The 13,456-nt window shown below is 37.8% G+C and overlaps 1 protein-coding gene across 5 annotated transcripts in view; it reads left to right on the top strand.

Annotated features, from left to right (window-relative positions):
- The window catches only part of LOC105385214 (CUGBP Elav-like family member 3), a 388,314-nt gene that overhangs the window by 368,457 nt on the left and 6,401 nt on the right, over positions 1–13,456 (top strand). For 2 of the 5 annotated variants that reach the window (XM_048624351.1, XM_048624355.1), the window contains 6 exons: positions 5,387–5,545; positions 9,236–9,404; positions 10,777–10,953; positions 11,155–11,247; positions 12,638–12,715; positions 13,216–13,392. In XM_048624351.1, the coding sequence (XP_048480308.1) occupies positions 5,387–5,545; positions 9,236–9,404; positions 10,777–10,953; positions 11,155–11,247; positions 12,638–12,715; positions 13,216–13,392 (853 nt within the window). The remainder of the gene's footprint in view (positions 1–5,386; positions 5,546–9,235; positions 9,405–10,776; positions 10,954–11,154; positions 11,248–12,637; positions 12,716–13,215; positions 13,393–13,456) is intronic. The other 3 variants (XM_048624352.1, XM_048624354.1, XM_048624353.1) reach the window with 3 other exon arrangements.

Raw genomic sequence — 13,456 nt, 5'->3', positions numbered from 1 at the left:
GGCGGCTAATAATTGGATGGGCGGAGACGTGGCGCCATCTGTAACTGTGATTCAGTTGCCTTATCAGGCGGCGGGTTGTGACAGACGGCTATCTGGGACTATTAGGGCGGCTCGGCATTGTGTGCAGTTCCTGCGCCCGCGCCCCCCTCCGCCCGCACTTCCTGCCCCCCGCAGGCCCATTAAGCCGGTTTGTCAGGAAGCCCTCTGTCTCAGAGTGCCCGTTATTTACTGATCTGCCCATCGCCACTAGCGCCGGCCCTGCCGCCAGCACGCGGTGTGTTTACTTTACTGTTTACATACGCTGTTTATTGTTTGCCCAAGCTGCGTAATGAAGTGTTGGTTATGAAGTCAAATTAACGTCGAGGGTCGAAAAGGTAAACCTTGTATAGCTCTTAATTTGGAGCTTCACGGACGAAGAACAAATTATGAAATATAAATTTATTTTATTTTGTCCAACAATTAGATTTGGAGCCAGTAGCATTGATTTTTAAATAAGAATTTGATAGTAAAATAAAGGCATATAATAATTACTTATGTCTAATCTAAGTAGCTTTTGTGTCATTTTTTTCACGGTTTCATACTAGAATTAATACTCATAATTATGATAGCACTTCAAACAATAGTAACTAAGTAAAATAGGCACTGATATAACTTGAGTAGCTGCTAACGTTTAGTTCACAAGCTAGAAGGAACTTTGTTGAGAAACCGCTCTATTGAAATTTGGGTGTAAATTAGGTTCGCAAGTTGTTCGGGAGGTATTAATAGTGAATATATTTTGCACGGTGCATGCGAAGTTAGAGGTTATCGCGCCTCATGTTGTTCCTAGCTGTCCGCAATCTCGCCACACTGTTGCACAGACTGTGTTATACCCATGTATCTAGAGTTACATAATAATGTAAGTACACAGTATGGAGATGGGAACTATTTAATGTCTAATTAAGGTCTGGTAAGTGGGTGGCTCAAAACTTGTTATTTTTTTCTATAAAAGTGCTGCTTGGCAGTTCTGAAAGCCATCATTAGATTTAACGAGACTATTAAATTAATCAGTTACCAGTGGTGCGTTTACAAAAAAGACCAACTTTCGAATTCACTTTAAAAAAGGCCTTTGTCCATCGAGAAAAACATGGCATACAACTTCTTTCTTTTCAACTTCACAATAGGAAAATAAGCAGTAGTTGAATAATGAAATCCAACCTTTTTACAACCTTCGTCATTATAGAGAGCACTTACTCGTTTGTCCCCAATAAAAGCACAATCGTGACATCAATTACGGCTTTTATGCCGCACCCGGGCCCGTATAGTTCATGTTACTCAGCAAAATAACGAGTAGGCAAGATGCGCTAACAAGCATTAAACTACAGACTCGGCCGTGTAACCCGTCCCTTACGTTGTAAGGTGATGAACTGACGTATCAGATTCGCCTTCGCCTTTACTGAAATTTGGGTGGGTGTAAACTAGTGTAAATTACCTTTATAATTATAAGTAGTGGCTTGTTATGAGCGGTGTGAGGTTGTTTGTGGACAAAATTACTCGCTATTATTATGACCTTAAACCTATACGCTCTAGTAGGTGTAGCTACGATTTTCCTTAAATTCAATGAACACTTGGTTAGCAACAGCTGGCTTTACTGATGGTTATTTTATTGGTATTCATTACTTTACAATGTTCATTTATCCAGATATAAATTATGAAATATATAATGTTTCGTTAATTATTCAACTTTAAACTTGTAGATACACAAAGATGGCATACTTAAAGGCTCGACTATAAGAGCGCAGTTATTCAACAATAGTGCCTATGCCTGCCTATGGGCTTAACGATTTTTATGAGGGTAGCAACTTGTGTTCTTAGTAAGCAAAGTTAATGCTGAGGCTTCCAAATGGAAAGGTCTAAAACGTTTATGTTAGTACTTAATGCTTGGAGAAGGATTGCGCGGGATTAGCAATGGCGGCATTACGAATGTTGCCGCGTGTAACTTCCCCTTAATGTTAAGTGGTGATTACAGATGCAACACATGTAGATATCTCTTTATGTAGTGTAATGTTATGTTGAAATAGTGAAGAGTGTTTTCAAGGAGCTTATATAGTTGCATATTTTAGGTATTGCGATATTCGTGGAAACGGGGGTGCCTCAAGGGGGTCATTCTGATCCACTTTTGCTCTATGACTTTTGGAAAATCGCGAAAAACTTTTTGGTTCAAACAAACTTTGTTGGTTAAGTACGGGATTTTTTCATAAACAATTTTTTTTGTTACTTTTCGTTGTTTAGATTGACAAGGTAGTCCCTCTCTTTCGGCATACCATACAGCTTTTTCAACGACTAGTATGTGTTGTGTACTTGTTTAGAAAAAAGGGGAAATTAAAAGTGTACCTAGTACCAACTTACACGACAGCGTGCTTCGTTTAAACTTTAATTTGCGTTAAATGTACGTACTAGCGACTACAAGCTGTTTATTAATTTAACGGTAGATAATTATAACAAACAAAATTGTCAAAACAATAAAGTTGTATTAAGCTAAAAGCACAGGACAGTAAAAGCCCGTACAGAGACAAAGGACGGTGCCGCAGTGAGCTTCATTGAATAATTTATCTCTTCTAATCAAGAGGTCATCTTTGAGTAAATAATCCTTAAATTGACTAGTACAACTTCCTATCTAATAAATAAATGTTTAAGCTTAAATTTATAGACAGGTTCTTAAAATTTAATATGATTCAAAATATCATGTGTTCGTAGGTAGGTTTACAATTTATACAAAGGTTATTCAGTCGATTTGTATGCATTAAAAATTCATGGCTATAATACTTAGTGAAGCATAAAAAAATATTAGTATTAGGTACTTAATGTATTCCATCGAGTTCTCGTATTTGTATTCGAGATTCTAAACCATTCTTCCTTCTACATTTTAATACCCTACCTACACATATAAAATGAAGAAATTCAATCTCAGATATTAAAAATAGACATCTATTTTAATAAGCAGGTAATATTGAAGGAAGAGAGAATGAAGTTTAATAATTGGTGAGCTAATGAACCTTTATTAGGTTTCCGAGACAATGATCAATAAATTAAACGAGGGGCAAGGTTCAAGGACACCGGTGTCATTACGAAACACGGAGATCAAATCTTAAGCGAGATAAAATTATTCTATTTCAAAATGTACTAATATAGCGTGTATTCACTATTTGAAATCCTATGGACTAGTGGCTAAATATAACTTAGTAAGAGCCTACTACTACTAAATATTATTAAGAGATGTGGTGGTGTAACGGATAATTTCGTGAGGCTGTGGAATCAAATCCCGCCATGTACCTACCTACCAAAACAATTATACCGCGTACTCTTACGGTAAAAGAAAACATCGTGAGGAAACCTGCACATCTAGATTCATCATGAGTAAGGGCTTGTACACAAATCTCCGTTGCGACGTCGCATCGCAAAAATCTGCGACTGTTTTGACAGTTTTCCAGGGCAAATGCTTGATTACTGTTGCAGGTTTTTGCGATGCGACGTCGCAACGCAGTTTTATGTACAAGCCCTAATGCATTGTACTCATTCAAAAACGGTGATACCTTGAACATGGCATCAGTAATTGCATAATGTAATAAAATACACCAACGCTATTAACAACCACAGCCGCAAATAAGTCCCCAGCCACCAGCTATCAAATGTCACTATGACAACCAAACAGCGTACAATTTAACCGAATAATTTTACATTTTACACCATTCCACAAGAAACAAGTTCTGTACTCGGTAGGCACGTAAATAAAAGGATAATATTTCACCGCTTTAGTTTCAACCATTTTGTTACAAGTGTAGCACAAAGGCATAAATACCAACCAACATTATAGTGAACTTCGGAAACAACAATTAAGAGACTAATAATGCTCGTTAATTGGGGAAAACAGAGCTCTACGACTCCCTTGAAAGCTGGCCTGAACGGTCGCAATGTCGACCTTACTGCCAACAACATAAGGCCCGACTAATTAATACAGCGGACGAGCCTTTGAACTATGTAAACATAGACCTTTGCATGCGAATAAATTTACTTCAGTTACAATTACTGAAGTCCTTTCCGAAAGAAACTCTACCATCAGATAAATTTACTTTGCACAGTAATAGCTACCTTATTGCCATATGAAAAAACTGTACTATAGCTTAACTTTATTTGTAATCAATACTTTACTTTATATACCTACTTGCCTACGTATTATATCTGCTAGCTCAGTAGTACTCACAACCACCTTAATTATACTCGTACTTACAGACGATAGTTCTACTAACCAAATGCAATTAAAATAAAAACAATCCGATCTTTACGAATAATGCTCATTAGCCTAAGTAGGTACATAGGTACTCACTTATATCCGTGCGAACGTTCCCACATTGAAACCACTAGTGCAAAACACTGAACATTTTCCCATGAACACCTCCCGCTCTGTAACTAAGTAAAACCTCAACTCATCGGCAATTCATTGGAACGACGCCTACTTAACAGTCTATTTGGCAAAGTGCAAGTCAATTAGTGCACAAGAGAGCAGCGGTAATGGTGAAACTATTACTTTGCACAAAGGGGACTTAAACAGGAAGGAAGCCAGCTTTCCGCCAGAGCGCTGGCCAAGTTCGCAGGCTTTCTACGGCCGATGCATTTTTGGAGAGGAGCCCAAATAACTTGTTGCACTCCGTTGGTAGCCAACCTGTTGCGCCGTGCCTGGCCCGGCCTATCACCCGCATACATTTTTGCCTAGGAAATACATAATGAATGCCGATCGCACCGAGTGCCGCCTCGCTGAGCCGCCGTTTTGACGGCTTATTGTAGTCAGAAACTATCCATCTTGTCAGGGAAAGCGCTGGCAGTACGAATGTTAATGGGGAATCAATTCAACAGTTTATTCAAAGTTATTCTTAAATAAAGGGTTGGATAAGGTATTAATCTTGTGACAGAGATCGTTTAGATCATAGAGAATGTTTAATGTAATGTACGGTGGCCTGCGCCTAAAAGTATACAGGCGGAGTTTTTAAAATAGTGATCTCAAGCTCACATGCTGCTCAAGCACATCCACATAAACACCACTGCTACACACATCACACACAACACGTCCCCGGATTTATAACATATGCAGCCGGTCCCTTCATCATCAGGGATCGCTATTTTAAAAACTCCGCCTGTATACTTTTAGGCGCAGGCCACCGTACAACTCTCATACAGTTTCAATAAACCCACTTGTCCACTACGAGGCCTTTACACACAAGGCTGCAGGCTTTACCATGCTCAAAAGATGTCAGGACGTTGATCCTGGCAGAATACCAACACTGTGATCATTTACAATAACCATAGCTTTATGCTGAGTGAGAACCCTTTTGCTAACCTATGTTTTTGTCCTTAGGGAGCGTCCTCGAGCCTGGTGGTGAAGTTCGCGGACACGGAGAAGGAGCGGCAGCTGCGGCGGATGCAGCAGATGGCCGGCAACATGAGCCTGCTCAACCCCTTCGTGTTCAACCAGTTCGGGGCCTACGGCACTTACGCGCAAGTCATGTCTGAACAGGTGAGAATAATTCAACGTTTACACCTACTATGTTTATTTATTTATTAAGTACTTTTTATTTTTATTTATTTATATACACTTTATTGTACACATACACAAGCAAACATAAAAGAGAACAGTTACAAATCAAAACACAAGACGTATACAAAGGCGGGCTTATTGCTAAAAAGCAATTTCTTCCAGCCAACCTACGACTGGGTGAAAGATAAATGACATTAGATCCTTTAACTAATTTGAGTAGGTACAATTAATAATTATCAAACAGAAATTAACTAACAGAATTAAGAACTAATTAGTTTTATTAATTTAAATACCTACCTTAACGCATACCTATTAAGCTCATAACATAATTTAGATTTAAAAGTTCTATAAGTACCACCTACCTAACCACCTAGTGAATCATTTTATTTGTAACCAAGTACACTGGCATCCACGACACAGGCTGAGCCTAGTGTGGAAGCCACCGAATTTCGATAATTTATAACCTCTCACCCTTTTATTTAATTTCCTAAAATTATTTGTTTGTACCTACTAACTTTTCTAAATTCTGTGGTGTTTAAATAAATATTTTTGATTTTTTGATTTGATTGAATTAGCCTCCATTACTTTATTGCACAAATATGAAAAATAAATGTACAAAAGAAAGACTTAATGCTAAATGCATTTTCTACCAAACAACCTACGGGAGGTACAGTTAAACTATAGATAGTTACGTACTTTTACAAAGTATTATAGGTATATCACGGAAAATTTGACTAGGGTTTCTAAAAACTCAAACTTGTGTTAATTTACAGAGCCTATGATTTTGTTAGCTGTACGTCTAATCTCGCATTTGGTTCACTCTTTTAGTTACTTATACTTATAGCTTTTTATGTAATTGAATGCTACGGGCAGGTTTTATTTCTGTCTCATTTGGCATTTGACTGCAACCGGCGGCGCGGCGGCGGATGTTCCTAAGCCCGAGTGTTTATGTTAATTAATCCGACCCCACATTTTCCACGCCCTTTGCAAAGATGGAAGCTGCCATGACGGATTCTGACCAAGAAGTTTTATTAACTCACATTCACAATGAACAATTTTGGTAATAAATTATAATATAGGTGGTTTCTTGATAGAGTTAACAAAGGTAATACAATGAAATAAGTCATTAATATTATTATATCAAGTGGCTACACAAAGAAAGCTACAAGTTTACTTTACTTTGCTACAACTGTGTGAGTATTTCTCGTTAATATTATTAGAAAAACAAATAAGTATAATGTTGGTATACCGAGGTTATTTTTATCCCAACAATTTAAGTGCGATGGTTAACAGAGCTAGTTATGATATATATTTATTTAACCATTTTTCCAGTGCTTTTTTCTATCTCTGTCATGAAATAAGTAACAATATTCTAAAAGCCAGTCATATTATATTATCAAGTTCAGCCCTTAGCACTCTTACTAACTCGCATAGACTGAAATATTCATCCATCCATATTTTGCGCAAGCATTTTTAAGAAAATATTCTCATTTTTTGCGCTGCATATTTTCCAGCCAGCGTGCACCTGTTCTCGATTTTATTTCGATAAAGCAAGGAGGTGACCCTTCCACTCTGCCTGCACTATGGTATCTCGAGTGTCTATGAAACAAAGAACTCCCTATGGAGCGAGCTACCCGAACAAAATTCTACATCAGGCATGTGAATGGTCCTTTGAGAAATGACTTGGAAAAATACCGAAAATGTCAAGTGTTTCTTAAAAGGAGTTGTGGAAGAACTTGGAATTATTTTAGTACAAACTTTTGCTTTGGGTCCGTTTAGAATTCAAAGACATTTTAGGGTTAGAAGATGTAAACGTAAGCACTTAAATGTTGAAAAAAGACATGAATATTCTTCAGCAAATATAAAGTAATAAAAATATAAACTTGCTGCTTCGTCCGGAAATTGTGAATTCTATACAAAGAGTCAACTCTTGTTCCTTGTTCGACGTCAGTTTTAAACCTGCTTTCTTAGATTAAAAGGAAACTTAGGTACGGTGAATACAGCAGATATTATTTTACGGTTAATGTTGGATAAAATGAAAATATCTAAGCGAGCAGGAAACCTAATTATGATAGTGTTGTAGATACATGCAATGCCTCGTCTTATCGATACAATGTGTATCGTGTTCAATTTTCAACTTTATAGAAATGAAAACAGACTTTTTCCTTGTGTGAGTGCCAATCAATTTTTTTTTTAATTAACTATAACGTTTATTAAAGAGGCATCAGGAAAACACTTATTAGTTAGTAGGGTTGCGCTTGGTTGAAAGATTTTCATAATAAGGCCAAGGCATCATAGTCAAAACCTCTTCTCATTAAAAAGCTAGCAGCTGATCTGACGACCGGTTTCCACGCTATATAAAACCATAAAAGGAAGCGGACACAAAGAAAACATTAAAAAAAACTTACGTTCTGTCAGGGGATAAAATGAGACAAAATTTAGGAATTCACCAGTAAAAGTACTTCCCAAAGTACATACGTTCAGAACTTATGATACGCGAATAGACTCGCCGTGAGGTAATAATACGAGTGAGCAGTCACGTCTTTTCGTCGAGGGGAAACTTTCACACGATTACAATAACTTACTTTTGTTTATCAACTGTACGATATATGGGTATAGTATAGGACATACCTACTGTAGTTTGTAACTCTAGGGGCTACATTAGGTGAAGGTAAAATTATCGGTTGTATTCTTTGAGTGCGTGTCACAAATCAATAATGTTTCATGCATGTAGTAGATACTTTTTAATGTAGCTTTAAGTAGGTACTCGTGGATCTTAAATGGACCTTTACTTAATAAATATGCACTTAGGCTTAAGGCGGAACAATAACAGACACACTTTGAAAGGATTATCAATTAAGTAGGAGAAATTTTAATTTACCGATTCTTTCAGGAATAAGATCAGACAATCATTCCAATTTTCCCTGCACTTTTCATTATAACATGCGGTCGAGATGCTGTCTCTTTGAGTTGCACAAAGTAATCCGATTATGGGAACAAAAAATATGCAATACAGTAATATTCGTATTCATATTTCATACTACTAGTAGGTAGGATTAACGTAAATAGCATATTTTCTAATTCATAATGTAATCGTGGTTTAATCCGTACTAATATTAAAAGGTGCATTTTTTTTGTTTCATTTCGCGCACTATTTTCTCCCTATTGCCTCCCTAGCACTCTTTTCTTAGTAAACACACACATGACTACCTAGACGACTCTTAGCGGCTCAAAAAATCGTATTTAACCTGAGTCGTGAGCACAAGTTTCGATCCTCCGTTAACGTTGCGTATCGTCAACTGTCACTGTCAAAATGTAAGGCAAAGTTAGTTCCAAAAGTGACATTTGTTTTTTCCATTATGTTAGGTGGAATTTCACCAAACGCTAAACGTATTTAGTAGCCTGTCATACATCTGTCAGTTAGTACAAAATAAAGAATATCTTATCTTATCTTATCGTATTATACCCAAAACAAATATGTATCTGCCTTGAAACTAATATCTGCCCCGGCAGGGAATCGTACCCGCCCATTCTGTTGTCTAATAAATTGAAGCAGTTAAAAGCAGTTAAACACGAATCTCACTTTTGTTAATAACCAGTAACCCATACCTTTACACCATCATCACCAACCGTCCAACAACCAACTAACCCTCCATCTCGCTCCCACAGCAGCAGGCGTCCCCCTCGCACATCTCGCTGTCCCTGCAGCAGCAGCAGGCGGCGCTGATGGTGGCGGCCACCACGCAGGGCTACATCAGCCCCATGACCGCCGCGCTCGCCTCGCAGTTGCCTCACGCGCTCAACGGCATCGCCAACTCTGTTGTACCGCCTTCTTCAGGTATGTTGTTTTACAGCACGTGCTGAGCTGGTGGCTTTTTTACCAGACATAACCATTTATGTATTTTTTTTTCACGTAGTTTTGTTGTCAGTGTGTCAAATAAATGTTTCTTTACCGTTTTAACCTCGTCTACTCTCCTATAAGAACCGACGATCGCTGGATTAAAAGAGTTCTCGAGTGGATACGACTAACTGACAAGAGTAGCGCCCTCCAGTCTAGACAAGTTGCTGATAGTTGCTGGATGATTAAGACCGAGGACTCTTGGGAGAGACCTATGTCCAGCAGCGGATGATGATAATGATGAAAATATAATACCTTCCATTTTATAGAGAGACTCTTCAGATATGCCTGTTATCTAGTAAATTACCTTTTTTTATTAAACCTAGTGTTTTACTACTTGATTTGAATAGTTAATCACGAGTATATGTAGAAAACTAATCACCAACTGTAATAAGGTTACCTATCTTTATGTGAATCAAATAGTTTAGTAACGTTTACGATCGCGCCGCCCGTAAACCAACGTGATAGGCTATCACATGTCACGTTTCCCATGCATGGTCACATACGAAAGTTGTAAAGTAAAATTGCTATTAGTAAAACAGCGTTTATGAATCTAACATTTACCAAATTACCAGTAGTTCCAAATAGTGTTTTATGAACATTTTCCTCGCAAAATATCGCTGCATAAACATTGATCGACGGTATTAAGCGAAATAATAAAGCAAACTAAATAAACAGATGTCTCCATTAGCTACAATCGCAAAACACATAACAACACGTGACGGAACAACAGTTTGTGGGCTTAAAAACTGTTTGTGGAAGTGGCGGCAAGGCGTGAGTTAGTGCCGGTCGAGAAATGCCTAGTTTGCCATTGGCGGGGGCTGCCTCCGCCCACCCGCATGCTCTGCCACTCGGCGCTGCCACGAATTATTAATACTAACCACAACTTTGAGACTTAATAATGACTGCAACATTCAATTGGAGCCAGCTTGTTTCATTCGGAATTGCATTTGATAGTTAAATAGCGGAGCTTGAGGTTGCAGCTCAGGAATTCTGATTTCAATTAGAAAGGATTATGTTTTGCGTGGCCATTAGCAATTAAGTAGGTTGTATTTTTTTATGATTCAAGGTAGGTGGGTAGTTAACAGATTGGAGGATTTATATTCAAATAGATTTGGACATTCCACAAAATATTCATGGAAAAGTTAAATGTTAACCGTAGCTCTATCTTGTGAGTTTATGAAGAACTAAAACGTATCCAAATTATGAAGGTCATCCGTATAGCACAGATAGTCAAGACTTTGCGTTCTTTGGAGTCGAATGGCATGTGCTATGTGCCCCTATATTAATGACGTATTATTTCGTCTACCAGATAACTTCACCGGTCTCGCGATAGGCACAGGCGGGGGGCAGCCTCTGAACGGGGCGCTCCCGTCTCTGCCGTCGCCGACGATGCCCGGCTTCAACATGGCCGCCCAAACCGCCAACGGGCAACCGCCACCGCAGGAGGCCGTCTATACCAACGGCATACATCAGACTTTCACTGGCCGTGAGTATTTGTGATTAAAGTTAGTAATGTGTGAGAATGATTTTTTTATGAAAGAATTTCAGAATTGCGAGATTGAGAAAACCTTTTGTGAAGGCAGTGTTTGAAACTCCCTGCAGTTACCACTGTAAATAAATAATAAATATTTGTTCGGTCATTTGTATAAATATGGGATTGTTATTTAAATAAGTTGTTTTATTGTAGCGGTCCCGGTAACAGCGCAAGGGCTCCCCAACGGCGAGGCAGCACTGCAGCACGCCGCCGCCTACCCCGGCATGCAGCCGTTCCCCGGAGTCGGTGAGTGATGCTCAATCCCACGTCTGCAGATCCTCGCCTCGCATACTATACTACGATAAAAAAAAGTTGAAACCAAGTTACGAAGTTCCATGTTGGGCGCCAAAATTGTGTGTCCCATGTTTGGGTGCCAAAATTATTTGTCCCACGTTTGGGTCCCAATTTTTATATTGAATTTTCCACGTATACCCAGTTAAAATCGTTTAGGTACTTTCCAAGTAAATGTAATATTTCATTTGCTCTTATTAATTTCTTAGCTACGGTAAATTTCAAAACAACGTAAGAATCCAAGAAAAAATGTGGCTACTGCATTTAATTATAATTCCAGCAGAAAATATAAATACAGTGTAATATAGTATGCGAGGAACGCTGTACTCACTGCTTACACACGCTTGCTTTGTCAAAATGCCTCAATATATTATTATGATTTCGTATTATATATCTTATGTGACACCGGCTGTGCATTGTTCTTTGAAAGTATGCATAGATCATTTATTTTATTATTATAAAACACACTACAATATTTAATACGTCATACATGCATTTTTGAATAGTGCACAGCCAACCAGAGTAATTATATGCAATATTGAAATTATTTATTTGGTATCAATCGAAATTATTACGTTAAGCCTTTCCTGAAAATGATAGGCTTTGATATTCAAAACCAACTGAATTATATAGGTCGAACTGACGAATGTTTTTCAGCAATGGCTTCGTATTTATTTCAAAAATATATAATATTCGTATGTTGAATGAAAATGTTCGATGTATTTTAAGTGTTATTATAAAGCTTTATCAAAATATTATCATGTAAAGAGAAAACCTATCAATTCTGCCGTATCAACCTCAATTTTGCATAAATGTAACCAAAATTGAATCCTATTTAAAGGGTCACTTCAGTAAAATTTAAGCAATCCTGAACCGACCCTTCTACCTATTTTGTGGGTCTTAATGGTTTATTATTATAATTTATGTCGACCGATGTTGGCCAGTTTAGGAACTAAAATAGTTTTATGGTAGTACCTACATCCATTAATCTAGCCCGTGTGTTTAATGTTTGTAATGATTATACGTGTTTGCTTTTTATTTTAGTGTATTTATGTGTCGTCACTTAAAAATTGAACCATTTAAACGTACCAACGTTTATAATGTGCCTCCAAATTAGCATTGCAAACGTTCTCGTTTACATATTTTTTTTACTTTTAGTAATAATTATTAAAAATAAGAAGGAATTTATGAGTTACCAAGGTTCATAGGCCTACTACTTAAAATATACGTAGGGCGTAGGTAATATGTCGTAGTTAACAGATATTGTTATTTTATTTTTAATGCATGTGTTGTATCGCAACTACTAGGTGTTCATTGTGAAAATGTGCTAATTAATGTTCGACAGCTTATCCAGCGGTTTACGGGCAGTTTCCGCAGCCCATTCCACCGCCGTTGTCGACCATTGCGCCCTCGCACAGAGATGGTAAGTGCAGCCTCGAGATGACGAAGAAAACTCGCCGCTAATCGACATAGACCTATCTCTCTCTCTCACGCTGCCTTACGAACTATTCCTTCCTTCATTACCATCAATTTCTGTATCAAAACAATTTAAAATAGTTAGTAAGAACTGATTTCAGTCACTTCGAGAGAATCATCACTAAACTAAACGCACTTTATTTTCGTATTAGATATTTTCGATGTTGGTGTTCGCTCTGTAATACCGCACGTTTCTTACAGTGACAAACAGGTGTGAGTCTTCTTAAAACTTGTCAGTTAAGTTTGCTCTAAGTTTCTTTTCATAAGCTACTTATGCTGTTTGTCTCTGTACTTGTATAAACTTTCATCATTGTTGTTGAATTGAACTGTTGCAAATATTATTGTATTCACTGTTAATATGTGTCTATGTAGTCCATGTAGTACAATTCTTCGTTATTAGTCTAAAGAATCAATGTGTTAACAGGCAGATTTGTTAGTTCTTTAAAGACTTTCTTATGTTTCCAGGCTGCTCTATCTCAGGCCCCGAGGGGTGCAACCTGTTTATCTACCACCTGCCGCAGGAGTTTGGTGACGCCGAGCTCATGCAGATGTTTCTGCCCTTCGGTAACGTCATCAGCAGCAAGGTCTTCATCGACCGCGCCACTAACCAGAGCAAATGTTTCGGTACGTGATAGAAATATAATAATATCATCCAAATATAAAATATTTATAAAAGATTTAAATGATT

The sequence above is a fragment of the Plutella xylostella genome, chromosome 12, assembly GCF_932276165.1.
Source record: "Plutella xylostella chromosome 12, ilPluXylo3.1, whole genome shotgun sequence".
Lineage (NCBI taxonomy): Eukaryota > Metazoa > Arthropoda > Insecta > Lepidoptera > Plutellidae > Plutella > Plutella xylostella.
Note: the sequence above shows the minus strand (reverse complement) of the source record. Positions and strands in the feature narration are given on the sequence as shown.